This window comes from Drosophila grimshawi, unplaced genomic scaffold (assembly GCF_018153295.1).
Source record: "Drosophila grimshawi isolate 15287-2541.00 unplaced genomic scaffold, ASM1815329v1 contig_1377, whole genome shotgun sequence".
Classification (NCBI taxonomy): domain Eukaryota; kingdom Metazoa; phylum Arthropoda; class Insecta; order Diptera; family Drosophilidae; genus Drosophila; species Drosophila grimshawi.
Window position 1 is genome coordinate 7342676 of NW_025062900.1, and position 18691 is coordinate 7361366.

Here is an 18691-nt window from a genome sequence, read left to right on the forward strand (position 1 = left end):
CTGGGTGCGTACCTGATGAATGCGCTGCAATTAGTGGCCTCAGATTGCACATTTAGCATGCGAGTTCATTCGTGCGTTTGTTTGTGTCTCTAACTATGCCCAGATATTGGTGGGCAGATGAGCTACCATTTGCAATAATGACTAACGTAATGGTGTAAGAAAGTGAAGGAGCTCTGAACATCAATAAGTAACCTGGGCAACGAAAGCAGTAGGCAGACGACCTAAATAAATGGCATAGATAATGCGAGCTGAGTTATGCTTTGTTCACTTAAAATAAGTATATTTTCAATAAAAGGAAAATAAGTAAGTTCTTAGAATGGAAGTGCTAACGTATTTGTATGAAATGATTGCCAAAAAAATAAACATATCGGATATTTTTCAAAACTTCTCACATCAATACAAACTACTTATTATTGATTATAAAAATTTATATTTTATGTGTGGAGTTTTCTTTTAATCGACCTTTCACCTGGATTATAAAACTATTAATGTATATAAGTCGGAGCTCATAGCATGAAATTTATAAAAAAAATCTGCTAAAATCATTAACTTAAAAGAATATTTACTCAAAAATAATGCATACAAATACAACAATAGTGACCAAGCAGAAAATCGTTGAAAAGACGGTGAAGTTTGTGACTGCTACAGAAGCACATTTCCTACGTAGAGAAACCAATTATATAAGCTATACAACTAAGATAAAATAAGATGTTACAAACAAAAAAAAATCCAGATGCAATCAAAGATTTTGAATCATATGGTACAAAACATCTGAACCAAAACAAAATTTAAAAAAATACACAATAGTTTCTGTCTCTGTAGAAACCATACGAAAGAAGAACATTAATTAACTGGGCAACATATAAGCACGCCTGTAATTATTGGCTGTCAAGAAGGATTTTGCTTCGTTTCGAATGATTCGATGAGAAATTTGACCAGCTTTTTGCCTTATGAAACAAGAAGCAAGTCAAGTTTCTAATCTAAGGCAACTGCAGTTTTGAGGCAGGAAACTACGACCGCTTTTATTTAGCTTACCTGCCTCTACAGCTGGCCCAACTCCTGCCTCTGCACCTGTCTCTTTTGTTTTACGCTCATTTTCCAGCTCTCACATACCAATACCTTGGGTAAATCTCTAGCTGTGATTTTATGTGCTGTTTTCGGTTTCGGTATCCGCAAATTTATTTGCCTGCAGTGCAGAAGCGAAGCAAAAACTTTTCCTGTGGCCAGCCATTTGGCACCGAGGCAAGGTGCTTGGGTGTGTGTGTGTTTGTGTTTGTGTGCGTGTGTGTGTGTGTGTGTATGCCAATCTGACAGCCTCAAGTCCATGCTAGGCGCCTCCTGTCCTTGTGCCACCCCTTTTGCTCGTTTGGCGCGTTCGTTCGCCTTTGCCACACACATACACACTCAAACACGCAGCATTTATGCGACGTGCAACAAATTTTAATGCGTTTCTCGCCAAAATGTTAAAAAATGTGCGGCACAAGTTGGAATGCCAAGAACAAAAACAACAACAGCAACAACAGCAACAACAGCAACAACAACAACAACAGCAGCAAAACTGACTGTCATTTGCCAGGCTGCTTGTATGAATGTATGTGAGTGCCTGAGTTCTGCGCGGAATCCAGGCGCTGGTTATGATGCCCCAGCATTGGCAACTGTTGCCCAGAATTCACAGCCAACAAAAGCGTCACGTAGCTGGTAAATCGCACGTTTTACTTGTGTGTGTGGCGCTATGTGTGTTATGCGGTATGTGTGTATGTGTCTAGTGTGGATATTTTGCAATGTGTGGCAGCGTCAAGATTTTAGACTCTAACAACAGCCGGCATCATTCGATTTGTCTCACACAGTACAGTTCCGAATCGTTTAGCCTAAGTTTGATTGAACTAATCTTCAAAACAGAACAATTTGATACTAAGTAAATCCAAATGTGTCAAATGCTCAAATTTATAAACCAAAATATTAAAAACAAAAATTTAATGAAACTATTGAATTAAAACGTCCAATTCTGAAGCATACAGCCTCATTTTCACTTTGATTAGACATGTGAACTGTGTTGCAGGACGTTGGCAGCCAATTGGCGACTGCTAAGCGTCGCTTAAGCTTTCTTTAGTTCTGGTGAGCAATTGTTTACTGTTGTGTGCTCCTTGATTGCAGTTTCGATTCGTGACGCAAGACGCGCGCAGTTAGATTATGTAATATGAATAAGCTGCCGCTGCAAACATGCATAAAACAACAAGCAAACAGATACGGTGATGACTACAACTCAACTGACTGCAATTGCATAACAAACAGTTGGCTGTTGTTACGACAAATATGCAACGCATGGAAATGACTGACTTACGGTCAGAAAGAGATAGCAACTGTTGTAGAGCAAGACGACGGATACAAATAGGGCTGCGACTGGTGCTTCTCGTTGCAAAAAATCGCAGTGCACACTGGTCTTCAAATAGTCGATCCCATATTTGTATAGTTTAAATAAAATATAGATCATTTGTCAGTCATAAAATCATGAAAATATTACATATTTGCGCTTTTTGTAATCTTCTGTTGTAGTAAAACTTGGATACAAAAATATTAGATAATCGAATGCCAATGAAATAATAAAAATCGACTACGAAATAGGCTGCGTGCTTTGGTAATATATCCGTCCATGTTTTTTAATCGAGCTTTATAAAATTGACTGTTAATCAAGCGTATATTATTAATCGGAAGAAATTAAGGTCCAAGAAAATATGTGTATATTAACTGAATTATTTATTAATTTTTTTTCGGAATTTTATATGGAAAGTTTTGATTTAAAGTAAAAATTTGGAATTGTCACAACTTGAATCAATGTGCAGTGGCTGCTGCAGGTTTCAGCAGCGTCGTCGCCACATTCCGATAAAATGCAAATCCGGGATTACTTTGTCGTTTTGCTTCGAGAGCTGCCCTAGTCGCAGCACAACTGCCCTGACTCTGCCCCTGCCCCTGCCCCTGCCCCATCACCATGCCCTCGATCTCTTCCGTCTCTGCTGCACATACACGGCAGCGCATTCGTATGCAATTCGTTTTGCCACAATTGATCCTTTTCATGTCGCTAGGATATAAGTACATATGCGAAATTGCATATCTTTGTCGCTGCTGCTTCTGCTGCTGCTGCTGCTGCTGCTACTGCTGCTACTGCTGCTGTTGCTCCTTTAGTCAAGTCCGCGCCCTTGGTCCCCTGTGGAGGGGGGCAGCAGCACGCTAGGGGAATCGCGTGCATTGTGGAGCAAAGCAAACGATGCGACGTAGTTGGCGTTTCTCTTCTTTTTTTTTTGCAGGTTGGCGGCAGCTTCGTTTGCATTGTTTGGCCCAAATATTAAAATGCTTGACTTACAAATTTAATGGTGCAATAATGGCGCGCACGCCGCATATCCGGCGCTGGCTCTCCATGGCCACGCCCGCTACCTACGACCCAGGGGCACGTATAAGAGCGGCATGTAAAAACATGCACATGGAAAACGATTGGAAAATGTGTGGGAGAGCAGAGCAGGGTATCACAGTTGATTTAAAATTTAATAATATGTTTTCTGGCTCGCCGGCGATTTAATTTCTTAGATGCCCAAACTAGACTCGACATTATTGCTTTATGGGCACAATAACTTAACATATTTTTCATAAAAGCGTTCACGACTCTCATTTATAAATCGAATGTCCTGCTGTGCTCAAGCAGGCTTAACCAGCCGCTTGACTGGCCTCTGTTGTTGCCAACACGCCCCACATTTGCAGCTGCCAATGCCCTTGGCCATAAATTTCCTAACTGCTTAGGCGATCCTATATGTGTGTGTGAGTGTGTGTGTGTGTGTGTGTGTGTGTGTGAGTGAATGTGTGTGCGTGTGTGTGTGAGTGTTGTGTGCGTTGGGTATGTCGCCTGGCAAATAGCGAGGCGATTATTGTCATTAGTCTGCCATTATGTGCTGGCCATCAACTTCAGATGCTGTCAATGAGAACGACAACGACAGCGACGTGAATGAGGCTCCAGGATGCGCCGTTGGCTAAATAGAGCTACGGTCCAGAGATTGTATAGACATTGATTGTGCTCTGCCAGAGTCAAATTATTGTTGGAATTTGGGGCAACACACACACGTACCCACAACGCACTAAGAGCACCAAATGCGACAATGGCAAGTGGCTTGTCGTAGTGCCACTGAAAGTGAGCTGCATCATCCCACAATTGGACTACAGTAATTGTAAAAGCTACCACACGGCGCAGAAATGCGACAAATTCAACCACTCCTCGACACGGCCTTTAAGTGAATCGGTTGTGCTACTCGAGAGGTGTAGGTATTGCTATGGGTTATATATTGAAGTTTCATAGTCGGGTCGGATTTGCATTCGTAATGTGTATGCAGATAACCGATAGTTGCTCAGCGACAAGATTAAATATGAACAGAAACACGGGTTAAAATAATATAGACATGAATTAAGCAGAAGACGCAAGAGCTGCAAAAGGACGAGGAAGACGTTCTCTGACACACGCACTAATGACCTACAATGAACTTGCTTATTTGACTGTTATTATGTTTTAATTTGTAATTTTAGGATAAATAAACAAATAAAATACATAAATTGTCCTCACGAATGTTGTGATAATCTCAAAATAGTCGTAGACTTTTTCAATTGCATACTTTTGGGAGTGTTTCTCTTGCGCAATTTTTCTGCAAACACAGCAAGGCACCCTCCTTCTCTCAGTCTCTCTCTCTCTCTCTCTCTCTCTCTCTCTCTCTCTCTCTCCTCTCTCTCTGAAATGTTTCAACCTAATAGAAAACAAATATAATTTACGGAATTTCTGTTAATAATGGATCGATTATTTATATAACTGTGCAATTTTGGATTAAACAAAATCCCATTGACAAGCAACCAATGCCGTTTCCATTGAGAACAAGCAGCCGTAATGAGAAATATGATTAATGCGCATCACACACACACACGCACGCACACACACGCACACGCACACAAATAGATTGTATGTGTACAATATGTATGGTATATGAAGTTAACCACCACTAAATCCTGGTTAAGTGCTATGCTAACTGACATCGCTTAATGCCAGCTGCAAGTAATTGCGCTTTAATTCGGCTCATTGCCATTTTTACAATCAATTATGCCACGCGAAGAGTCAGGCTGGTCTCGTCTTAGACGACGCTGCCTGACAAACATTTATATAAATTAGCATATGTCAATATTTGTGAAATTGAATTAACGCCACGTATGTGAGCGTGTGTCTGTGTGTGTGTGTGTGTGTGTGTGTGTGTTTGTGGGTGTGTGTGTGTATACCATTACTGCATACGTTGTATTTGTAACTGAAACGACATACAGAAGAGGCGCTGCTTTGGTTTTGGCTCCACCACATTTGTTATCATTAATTAAACGACAAGGCATTGAAATTTATTACACGCGTAGTTGAATATGGTACACACCTACCCATATTTGTGCGTGTGTGTGTGTGTGTTTGTGTGTGTGTGAGTGCGCGTATAGACAATGCCAGCAGAAGTTGTGCCTTAAAACTTTGAGACATAAATTGAGGCAATTGTTAAAACTAAATCCCGCAACGAATGAAAATTTGCGTCCTTTTGCCTCATGGCGAGTAGAGCACAAGTTGAACTGAGTTGAGTTGAGTTGTGAATTGTTGTAGGAAAAACTCTGGGAAAGTAGTCGTGTGTGTGCGTGTGTGTGTGTTAGTTTGCGTATGCTGGTGTGCGTACTCATGCGTGATTCCCACAATCAAAAACTTAACTGTCTTACCATAATTGCGTGCACTTGTCTGTGAGTATGTTGCTGTATTTAATGAAATTTTATTCAAGCATTTCAACTATGCCCAGCCACTTGCTCCTGAGCGTCCTCTAGCCTTTGGCAACGGTCCCTGCCAGTTTCTGCTTTCATTTGCTGTGGTTTGGCCCCGCTCCTTCCCCTTTCCAACTCGTTCTCCCCTCTTTTTTCCATTTACACTCAGACAGAAATTTGCCATCAAGAAAAATACATTTCTTAAAAGTATAAACACTTGAGCTTAGTAGTCATTGCCCTGAAAAACTATTGTATTTCTACTTTAGAATTACTTTTTTCACATAAGTGTAAATGAGAACCATTAAATGATATTCGAGTAACTTTTTTAAATGATTTTTGCAATGGAAAAATATCCTTGAATCAGAAATGTTAGAAATTCACTTTCTAAGAAATTGGACAAGCTGGATTTGGGGACTTTCTAAATTTGAGGGAATATGTATATTTTTCTGAGTGTAACCACTTGCACCGTTTTGTGGAGGAACTTTTGTGTACACGCCACACACATTTCCATACGTCGCTCCTGAATCCGACCTGCGGCGTGTGCCTGCCTCTTTTCCAACTGGCCGAGGTGTGGGTGTGAGTGTGAGTGTGAGTGTGCCCAGGTCGAGTTTTGTGTCTAGGTTAGGGGTAAGGGTTGCGCTTACGTTTACGGTTATGTGGCGCGTTCGGGCGCAACTTTTGCAGCTCAATTAATAAAGCAAGTCGAGAGGAAGCTGCTAATTGTGTGTGCCAACCAACTTCAGAAAAACTTGCCAGCCAAAATCTCGACGCTGTCAACAGGCGACAATTCTCCAGATTTGTTGTATTTGTTGTTGTTTTTGTCGTTGTTTTTGTTGTTGTTAGGAGCGTTACTGCGGAGGCAGCTGTTTATTTTTGCGACCGCTCCGTCGATTGCGGGTCACGTTGCCTCGATTTTCGGTACAGTTTATCGCGTTTACTGTCAAATAATGAAATTGTCTGCTGATTTATTTGTTGACAGCGCAGATGTTGCTTTTATTTTCAATTTTGATGCCCCACGCCACTGTCCAGATCCCTTCTGCAGCACCAATCTCCCCAAATCCGAACACTGAGCTATTCATTCATCTGCCCACAACAATGCGATAACAACAAATCAATTCAACGCAAGCTGCCTCAACTAATAAAAGGGCCAGACATTGGCCAAAATAGTAGCCATCTAGTTTGCTCATGTATCTGTGCCTGAAAGTCTATGTGTCCTCTATCTGTATTTGTATCTGTGTGTGTATCTGTGTGCGACTGCTCGTGCCGCATAAAAACAGAGAGCTCTGCAAAAATATTGCCATTGAAAACAAATAAAGCTGTTGACGATTTCATAAAAACATTTCGCAGCAGTGTTTGGCCAAATAAATGGGATAAAGCCATGGCGAAAAAAATAAGAAGTTCTTCAAACATTTTATAGTCAGCGTTTGATTAGATTTCAATTTACAGCCGGCTGTCAGTTGATGTGAGTGCATTGTGTATATGCAATAAATGTGATCGGATCGATAATAAAGTGAATACCTTGAAGCTGCTGCTTTGTTGTGAGTTATTTTAATTATGCCCAGTTAATGAAGTTCATCAACTGCTGCCGCTTAACTGTTTCTTTCTGCAGCCCTTTGTGCTCGGATATACAGAGAATTTTCAGCCAACTGCACGGCACAGCCTTTATGAAGAAAAAAAATCAATAAATTTGTTTGCAAGATTTGCAATTAATTAATTCCTCAATATCTGCTATGTACATTCATTTTCTGAATCTCATTGACTACATTTTTTTTATGTTTAAATATTTGTTTAACTATTTGTTAATTTCTGAATGTTATGCACAGACTTGTATATTGTTTTTGTTTCAAGGGTTTGCCGCACAAAATGGATAAATACCGAAAATAAATATTCAAATATGAGTTGATGCCAGAGAAAAACAGATTTGCAAGCAAGTTTGTTGTATTTAAGCAATAACGCAACGAATAAATTTTATTAAAACCTAGAGATTTCTTCACGTAGATAATTTCGTATGCAAATTTGAATTTAAATGGGTATTAAATCGCACAGAAAATGCAATAAGAGGAACACGCACACAAACTTCGTTTGCAGCGCGAGAGAGTGAGACAGAGAGAGAGAGAGAGAGGGAGAGAGAGAGAGAGACAGTCTTATTTGCAGAAGAGAGACAGAAAGAGACTCTGAACTCTGCCATATGCATGAATATGTATGTATATTTATGCATTTACTTGTGCATGTGTGCGTGTTTAAAAGTATATATAATATATATACATATATATATATATAAATATATATATATTTAATGCATGTGTGTGTGGGGCAGAGGATTAAACGCATGCTTTGCTGTGCATAATTGTTGCATAATGAAGTGAAGGATATGAAAGATATGCTGCCATGCACATACGCCTCACTGGATATTTATATGCTTTTTGAGTCTGACCGAGGTCCGCAACAACAATAGCAGCAGTACCAGCAGCAGCAACAACAGCAGCAATAGCAACAGTCGACGAAGGTGACTGGGTGTGGTGCATGGGTGGGGCTGGCGCTGTAAACAAAAAACCCCAGTGACGTTAATTAAATTGCATTGCATATGCAAGTTGGTTGCATTTTAATTGAATCGGATTTAAGAATAATGCCCAAAGTCAGCAGAGTAGCATTCGCAGCAGGATAATGTTGAGCTCCTTGTTTGTTGTTGTTGTAGTTGTTGCTGTTATTGCTTATGTGGCAGAGTGTTTGTCCCGTGGGCAGCTGCTACCATCCTCAACTTCGGCAGCGAACTCACGCATAATGCAGCTGAGCTGATTCAGAGCACTCTGCCTGGCATTAAGTTCATGAGCAAAGTTTTCTCGGATCGAGACCTAAGGAGACAATGGGCCAAGGCTGATTCTGCTTCTGCTTCTGCTTTTGCCGTTGCCTTGGCTAAAGTTGAGTCCAGCCAAAGTTTTTGGCTTGCTTCATCATTGCGCCGCTGAGAGTTTACCGTTGGGATCTTTGGCTAGCATCTCGACAAAACCAATAATAATTTCCGCATTTTTTTCGATATTTTTTTTTTTTTTTTAACAAGCAGCAGCAAATGCAACTGGGGAATAGTCAAAGATTTAGTTAAACCAAGCAAAGCAACCAAGGGCTGATAGTGAGACAAACAAATTGAATTGGCCACGCTGCTTTGGCTCTTGGGTTTGTTGACTATTGGCTTTGGCCCAGCACTTGGGCTAATGTGGTTATGTAAGCAGCCGCAAGGCAGTGGTCCTCGCACGAGACTTGATTGCAAATGTAAATACGATTGTGGCCAAAGGATATCGCTGAATGTTAATGCCACTTATGTGTATGGAAGAGCATTTGATAGCGCATCGACTGCTTTAATGCAATTCAATGTGCACTTTAAAAGTATTCAACAACGTTATTTATTTACCATAGTCTGCACGCACACACAATGGACCCAACTTATTTGTACAGTGTATTAACTGTGGAGGGGGCCTTAAATCGCAGTCAATTGTGTGGCCCATGGCCTATGCGAAATTTGCATTTTCAACTTTGTAAACAAATCGAAAAGCAATTAAATTATTTAAATATAAACAACATACAGGTAGCCATTCGCACAATCAGCGTGAGGCTCAACATAATGAGAATTCTGAATTAATAATTGCGATTGCTCCACGCTGCTTCAACAATAATTGCCAGTCCAAACTAGAGATGGACCTGCGCTTCGGTATTTCGCAATTAATTTTAATCGCAGATTTTGCGAAAAGCCTAAAAAAAATGCCAGTTTTACTTTTATAAATAATAATATATATATCAATAAATTATAAGAAATGTATTATCATTTCACATATAATAAAATAATATATCTCTAAGTCGAATGAGATTTGATTTTTTTCTTATCGAATTCTTGATTTATATTTAATATAACAACATTGTTAAGCAATTGATGTATATACATATAGTTAACATTATCCAACGTCTGTCACCCTGTTTGTGGAATTCATTCGCGTAATTTTAGCTTTTCATTTATATAAGAGTTTAAAGCTAAACATGAAACTATGCCACATAAAACTAAATAGTAAACTAAACGTCACTTCGTCGTTTTTAATGTGTATACAAGTCAAATACTTAACTATTACACTTTACAACCGTAAATGCTTTGAGAACATAAATTTTCCTGTGTGCAATTAGCTCACAGTGAGTCCATATCTAAAGTGAATGCAGCACGCTGTTGGGGGAGAGGGAAATGCCCCATGTCATTGCATTTTGTTTGCTAATGTGGGCAGATGTGGTGTGTGCAACCATTCCATTCCACTTGTCAATTATACATCGCCTTAAGCAGACCTCAATTTCACTCATACGCCCAGTTGGACAATCAATGTCGCTGGATTGGCCAACAAGCAGCTCACCCACACACAAAGACATATATATATATATATATATATAGGCGATATACACATACGTAGTGGAGACATACATAATCCTTATCAATTGTATTACTTCCGGTCAATACTAAACACTGACATATCCTATTAATTTCATAAGCAATTGAGTGCAAAACTGTAAAGCGTAGAATGGAGCGTGCTGAATGCCAGGACGCATGAGGCATGAGGCATGAGGCAAGACACGGCTTGTGGCAGGCTGAGCTCAGTTGGCTGCTGGCTGCCACGTACGTGACTCTTTTAGCTACGTTTGAGCGCATTCACAGGACATTGGCTGCTGCCAACGCCGGACGGCCAAGGACACTGCTTGAAATAGAAAGCTAAGCACTGCCACTGAAATACTTGCAACAAAAAAAACAGAAGAAACCAATCCAGCAAAATCGAAAATGGCACATTGTTCACGAGCCAGGCAATTTGGACACCTCCCATCCTCACCTGCCCTCCCTCGCCGTGTCCTTCTTCGTCTGATTGTACATTTCGCGAGATTACTGCAAACTCTCATTATTACAAACGGAAGCCCGGAAATGAAGTGGCTTACAGGATGGCAAGGATTTTGGTGTGTGTCCGCCGCCCCCTGCAACAGCTCTCCGCCAGCAGACACTCACCCACCCATTCTCATATCAATAACTAAACAAATTGTTTGGCCAACGCGCGTACAGACACATACTTTAAATTCCGCTGCTCGTTTTGCCCGGTTCGCTGCTAATGTTGTTTTAGGAGAACTTTTTTAATCTGCCCGGGCGACGCTGCTGCGACTGCTGCTGCTTCTGCTACTGCTACTGCTTCTGCTTCTGCTTCTGCTGCTGACAGAACCAATTAAGCGCAACCAAATACACCCAACAACAAGGTTGAAATTCCAACAATTTCGTTTCACATCGCTTGGCCAAGCATTTCATTTTGCTTTCCAATGCTCCCCAGCATTGGGGGTATCTCTCTTGCGCGCTCCGGTTTCCCAGTTTTCGGGTTGCTCCGCAATCAGCGTTGCCCATGGAATCTAACTGGGCTGTCCCCACCTCATATCCCTTCCGCAATATTGGTCGAGGTGTGTGTGTGTATGTCTGTGTATGTGTGGATGTGTATTTGTGCTGGTCAGGCCATGTTGTAAAACGTCAAAAGCGTTAAACGTAATTGAGCTGCGCGCTCAAATACAAATAAATAAATACCGTCATCGTCATCATCGATGTTGTTGCTGCTTTTGCTGTTGTTGTAGCTGCTGCCATATTGTCTGCTTTATTGAGAGTTGAAATGTTATTTGAAATGTTGCAACGCCAGCAACTGCCACTACAGTAGCAACAGCAGCTGTGTACCGAAAAACAATATATAGCAGACGCGGCAGCTGGCAGCCAAAAATTTGTATTTAATTTTCAACCCAACTCGCTGTCCACTGGGAAACGAATCAACAGCACAACGCAACGAAACATTTGCCATTTTCAGGGAAGCTGATTCTCTAGCTCCGATTGCTACTAGTGCTTGCCAGCAATTGCCATGTTCCACGAACTACTACATATATTTTATTCATTAATACACACATATAGTTAGCCTTGGCCAAGGCCAATAATGCACAGTACAACAGTTTTTTTTTTCATTTTGGATAGAAAATTATATTTCAATACAAATCTGGCCAATTTGTAATTTTCTTTAAGAAATTCTTAATATGTTAATTTTCTTTAAATTTTGATTCAACTCCATTTTTCAATTATAATTCCAATCTCTCCTGCTTATATTAGAGTTACAAATTGGTTTCGAAGCCGAACCAGGTTCAAGAAACACTCTTCTCAAGAGTTTTCAATTTTCACTCTGTTAAATATAAAATAAAATGTGCTTTGTAGAACCAATAGATTCTTTAAACCGAAAATTTTCATATTTTGCACTATGATTATTTTTATTTCTAATTCTAGTTGCAATTTCACAGACTTGTTATAAAAAAAAAAAAACATAATATTTCAATTTTTACAGTGTAAGCGAACAGTACGATGAAAGCAAAATATGATGATTGGAGCGCGTACTTGCGTTCTCTGTGTCAGTAGTCATTGCGAGGTGTTGGCAAATTTCCACAGCACACATTATAATTCGAATTGTCTATTTGGATTCAACTTGTGTTTCATTTAATTTGCCGATGTTTTGGTTTTGCTCTTTGGATGCGTATGAACAACGAGCTGTTCGTGTATTTGTCCCGATCCCTGCACTAATCAACTATGCAAATAACTCATACATTTTCGATTAGACAGCACTTATTAAAGCTTCGAAAATATGTTAGCTAGGTCTTGGCCTTCACATCCACTCAATGGCAAATGCAATTTTGCAGCTTCGCCTGAATTTTGTGGCTAGCAATAACAATAAAGTAAGCCACAGCAGCAACAGCAATAGAACCAGTTACAACATTGCATATCTGAGAACATCTCTATTTGCTGGGCGTATTTAAGTGAAAATAATGCATAAATTACGCCACAAGGCACTTGAACGTTTGCAGTCTCTGAGTTTAGCATAACTTATCGCATATCCTATTTATATAACAACACATTTAAGCACACCAATGCACACACGCACACACATCACATCGACGCACACATGAATATAGACGCTTATTTAATTAAATATAAATCGCTGAGCTGCTGAACATAAATTTAAACTCAACTGCGCATTGAAAAATACTCAAGTCAAACATATGATACACTAAGAAATCACTTAAATTAAATGCGATTATAGTTCCGAATTAAAGAATAGTTCTGTTTGAGCATTTCTTGTGCATATTCGTGAATAAAATGAATTAATTTCTAAATGAAAGCATTTCGCTTTTAGCCATTGATTATACAAATCAGTTGTTAGCAAATAATTACAAATTATTGGCTTTTATACCTAATTAAATTTTATTTACATTTGCGAAAATTGGTTTATAGCTGATAAAAATTAGTTTTAAATTAATATTAGCACAAAGTACAGAGAACTTGCATACAATGTTGATAATTATGCTCTAAACCATATTAGCATTTTAAACTTTATTTAACCAAATTGTTGAACATACTTGAACTTACAACATTCCATTTATTGTGATAAAACTGTTATCTGTATCATAATGAATACCAAAGTCAGTGTAGCCTGCTGGAAGATCAAACAGAAGCTCCAACGATGCCTTTTGTTGTGAGGCATTCGAATTCATTGCGCTGCAAATAAATAAAAGACGAGCCCAACCACTTTACCATTCGGCTTACTCCAATGCTATATACACACATACACGTACACACACACACGTACACACACACACACACACACACACAAAGAAGCACACACGCACACTCGCAATGCAGCAATTAATCATTGCGTTAAGGCAGCTGGAAATCAGATTGTTCGCTTGCATTACGCTCGCATGGCGTATGCGTAATGTCAAATAAATTACAATTTAGAGGCTGGTGAGTGGCGCTTTAAGAGAACCAAGCTAAAGTTGTGATGCTGCTTTAAAAACACCTGTAGCCCCAGCCAGAGCTCGTTCTGTAATCCTTTGTTAACTCCCTCTTGTTTAATTCCAAAGTTGCGAGCAATATATATATATATATATATATATATTATATATATTATATATATATAAATACAATATACTTATATAAATTCATTATTTATGCTGCATAATCAATCAATATGCTGCTTGATTTTATTATTTCTTTATTTTCATTTGTTCACCATGATTGCTGACGTTTCGTTCGCATTTTTGGGCTCCCTTCAATGGCGCATCGTCGCAGGTCCTTTGGACGTTCCCTCCAACACACCCAATCGCACGTCCCCCCGCCCACAATTTTGTCCTTCTGAGCTGCTCGCGCTGTAATTCGCGTTAGTCGCTCCAGCAATTTATATCAATACAGATCCAATCGCGTGTCCTTCGTGTTGCCCCCCTTGCATGCCCCCACTATTCTCTAAGTGTACGTGAGTGTGTAGGGGGGCTGTATCCAACTGTGTGTGTGTGTGTGTGTGTGCTGATTTGATGCTTCTTTTTTCCTTTTTGTCTTTGATTGAGCTTGTTATGTAGCCACCCGCACCACCACCACCACCACCTACACCACCACCATTACAATCCAGCAACAAATTTACCAGCCCCATTGTATTTGTCTATCTAACTGCAGTGATGCCGTCGCTGTCACCATTAGTCATGGTCGCACCACGCCCTCCATCTCAACTACCTCTCCTCTCCTCTCCTCTCTCTCTCTCTCTCTCTCTCCCTCCCTTTCTGTTTCTCTTAGATACATTTACTTTCTCTCCATCATACTTTCTCTCCATCATCTTTATTGAAGTCGTTCAAATGATTCTCTATATAGATTCGGTTTGGCGGAATTTGTATTTTTTTTTTTTTTTGGTTGCCTTTGATTCGTTGACTCTAACTGGTGCGGCGATATACATTTAAATGTCGCACGTTTCCTGCCCCTAGGTGGCGCTTTAAAGACCTAACAACATTGTGACAACTGAAGCTTCAGTTCGCTTTGACAGTCAATATTTGTTATTGATTTTGTCATAACAACATTCCCAGTGCGTCGATAAATTTGAAATAACGCATTTACCTTCCGGCCAGCTAGCACAAGCGGTGGAGGGTTTGCATCTGGGGGCGCGTTAGGATTACGGCTTTATAAATCTTGTCCAAAAAGTTTGTGCCTGCGGGAGTCGTGAGATGTCACAAGTCAACAATAGTAAGTAGTACGTAAGTGCACATTAGTTGTATAATAATTACAGTTATTCTAATGCCCGTTGTCGAGTGGTCGGAGCAAGATAAGTGACGGGGGTCCCTTAGCGTGTGTAGCTATATTTTCAATGTGGGTGTGTGTGTGCTGTGTACATATGTGTCAGCTTTCAGCAGGGTTGTCAACTCGCCACAAAACTGAACCAACTCAACAGCAGAATTCACTGGGCAACATCGTTTGAACTTGATCTACTCATTGAATAGTAATCATTCGGGTTAATTCGACTGCATTCTCCTCTCATCAGCCAAGGACTGTTAGGCTAATGACTCGAAAGCTCGACTTGTTCGATCTTTGCTGAAGATCATAAATAGTCTGGAAATCATTTTGATTGACTTGACTAAAAACTGTAGGCTTTTCTTAATCTTTTATTTAGCTCTACTTAAAGTACAAGCTGAATCTTACATTTTTGCACCCATAAATCTGAATTAAGTTGGAGGAAATCCAATAAAATAATACCCACAAACGGAAAATATGAGATATCCTATATACTTGAGGAAGCCTGTGTACTTAAATGCATTGTTAAATTATGCATCAGCTAAAATGATTTAATTTCAAAACTAGTTCGCCTAGCATTGCCCTTCTTCCATCACCACATGAGTATGGAAAGCTAAAAGTGTTTCCGGATCTCTGTGAAAGTGTGTGTGTGTGTGTGCGGAGGCGTATGTGTTGCCATGTGATGTGATGCGATGTGATGTGATGTCCTGGGGTGGGATGGGATGTTGTCGTGGTAACTTTTAATCGGCTCTGCGTCACACAGTTACTCATGAGAGTCAGATTTGGAGGCTGACAGTGGAGCAGTAGAGTGTTTTAGAGGCATTTCGCGAGAATGCTTGCACAGTCTTCGTTTTCGCCTGTCGTCAGACTATGTCAAACAGAACTTTACATTTGCATACGCCCATCAGTCAGGAGTTGCCTGCACATGTGCCCTGCACTTATCAGAGGCTTCCTCCTGTTCCAGTTGCTGATGTTGCCTCAAACTGCTGCTGCTCATTCGTCTTGTAAACATGAAGTTAAGAGCCATTAATTTAGCCGCCCAGAGCCACCCACGCACATTTGCATTGCGTTAAAATCACTTTGGTCGTAGGTATTAGTGACTCGCACGTGAGAAAGCAGCTGCCTCATCTGCCGCACCTGCCTGCCCTAGCTGCCTCAGATATCGTTCTTCCTACCGACACGTTCGTTGCAAATTTTTTAGCTACCTTGAATGCGCAAGGGAAAAGTTTCCTTCCCTTTGATTTCTGTGCCTAGGCGAAAAATGCTTAAGTGAATTTCATCATGTGCCGCTTACGAACAAGATCTTTCACACCCCTCATCTTAGCTCCCCTACCCGACCACCCCGCCACACCACCACACCAATGGCAGCCCTCGTTGTATGGTCGTGATTTACGCAAGGCTGCGAAACTTTTAATTTAATTTACTTTGATGCGATTATTTCTCGCTTACCCAATAATTGCTAGACACGGCGTATACGCAATATATCCAATTGAACCTGCCATAATATCAATGCTTATTAGGGCGCTGCCCCAAGGACTCGACTGGGGCCAGTTGTTTACAAGAACTAAAGGACACTCACCTGCCAGTTTGCCAATCGTCTGTCATTTTGTGCTGTGCTGTGCTGTACTGTGCTGTGCTGTGCTGTGTGTGTGTGTCGTTGTGTCTATGTTTTCTTTTTGTTGCCGTCTCAAGAGGCTGCCCAATGTTGATCCCTATTAGTAGCACAAACAAGTTGCCTCGGCTATCCTGGCCCCAATCCTTGGCGCAATCCAAGGATATGTGCCGATGTTATCTGCCTAGCCTGTAAGTCCTGTGGCTCAGTCCGGGGAATCGAGGGTGAGCGGTATGCAACCAGTGCGAGACAGTGTGTGCTTCCAATTGTCCATTCGGCTTAACCGCAAATCCTTTTTAACATATAAAAAGTAACGTTTTGTGGCCATTCCAGCGTTCCGCCTGCCTCTCCTATGTGTAAGTGTGTATCTGTCGGCATACATATGTATGTGGTGTATATCTGATTGTGTGTGTGTGTATGTGTGTGTTTGTTTGTGTATATTCCCATTGTTGTTGTCAACACCATTTTATACTTGCCATTGCGTAGGATGTCGTCGTCGCCGACCACATTGCCTTGGCTTAACTGCAATGTCCTCCGTCCCTGTGTCCTTGTGCGTTACGTTCAATTGAATTTGCGATATGTGAATATTTAAGCACTGTGCAGGGACAGCAGCTACCCAGAAGCAGACTCCTGTTTTTCATTGTTACAGTTGCTGCTGCTGCTTCTGCTCCTTCGACTGCGTCTGCTCTGCTGCTGCTGCTCGTAGCTTGTTGTATCCACACAACTATCATTGCTTTTGTGGCGCAACATGAGGCAGAGGGGCAGCGTGTGCGATTGAATTTTTATTGCATGATAACAGCAAACGCCAGGTAAGCTAAGCAGCGACAGGACACAGTAAAGAAGGAAGGACACATGAGCCACAGCTGACTGTAGCAAACATTGTAAATATTGCAAAATATTTGCCTCTAGAAGATTTGTGCTAACCACCGAGCAAGTTTATTGATTCGTCGCCTCGCTTTACATATTACTCAATGCCGGACGCCTAAACTGACAGCATTTGCAAAGTGACTCACGTAACGAGGAGTCTGAGGAAATAGTCATGATTGACCCAGAGACAATGACAGAGATGAGCATGAGCCAAAGCAGCAAAGATTTACGGTTATTTGTGCAGAAAATCCGCAATGCTCAAAGTACATAAATTTCTTTTGGGACATAGTAAATGTATTTAACATTTGCTGCTGTTCTCACCAGCTTAGCATTTACTATGAAAAATTAATATAATTTACAAAACACTTTATAAAATATAAATGAATTTCCTATAATTACAAATGTGTTGGGGTTTGGCTTAGATTAGATAAGCGTCATTAAAAGCAATATCTCACATATACTTTTATTGAGATTCAATTCCAATGAGCTTTAAGCCAAGATAACTCTAAATCAAAGTTGCTTTTTATTTAACTCAGCAAACCAAAGTAATCTATACTAATTATAAAAGTTAGCTTTACAGTATTATTTTGCAAGCTTTAAGATCAGAATTAATTTGAAACTTGCGTTTTATTATGCTGCACGAAGCGCTTTTTTTTCTGTGGAACCAAAAAGACGACGGCGCAGCCAGATCAATTTCGGGAAAAACTTTTTAGAAAATTGAACCGAATTTACGGCGTATTGACTAAAACTGTGGACTTAGAACAGGGGGAAGGGAAGTGATAGGCGAGACCACCCGCATGTCCAAAAGGACATTTGCCGAGATGCCTTGCGCTGCGCCTGTTTATGTTTACGTTTATGTTTATGTTTATGCGCGTATGCTGACGGAGTACGTGTGTCTGGGTGTGTTTGGGGTTTTACTGTCTGTGATTTGATGTTTACAAAAGCAAAGGATGCGGCACTGGCAGTCGCAAGGCGATGGCTTTTAGAGTGCAAAGGATGAAGGACGACGACGCAGACGACGACGACGCGTTGAGGCAGCATCAGCAGCGGCAACAGCAGGAGCAGCAGCAAGTGATTTCAATAAATTTGATGGCTTTCCATTTGCAACCCAAACTCAATCGTCTATTCGCAGTAAAAAATTTCGAATTACGCTCTGAGAAAAGAGAGGGCGCGTATGAGAGTGACACAGAGAGAGAGAGAGTGAGAGAGAGAGAGAGAGAGCAAACTGTTTTGTGGAGCACCAGAAGATGCGAGCGGGAATCCTGCCTTACTCA

The 18691-nt window shown here is 40.6% G+C and overlaps 1 protein-coding gene across 2 annotated transcripts in view; it reads left to right on the plus strand.

Annotated features, from left to right (window-relative positions):
- LOC116805320 overlaps positions 1-18691 on the plus strand; it is a 38162-nt gene that overhangs the window by 10067 nt on the left and 9404 nt on the right. The window contains exon 1 of one of the 2 annotated variants that reach the window (XM_032736528.2): positions 14764-14893. The exons of the other annotated variant lie outside the window; for it this stretch is intronic. Coding sequence (XP_032592419.1) covers positions 14875-14893 — 19 coding nt within the window. The 5' untranslated portion in view covers positions 14764-14874. Of the gene's footprint in view, positions 1-14763; positions 14894-18691 lie in introns of those variants that run through there. 2 annotated transcript variants of the gene reach the window in all.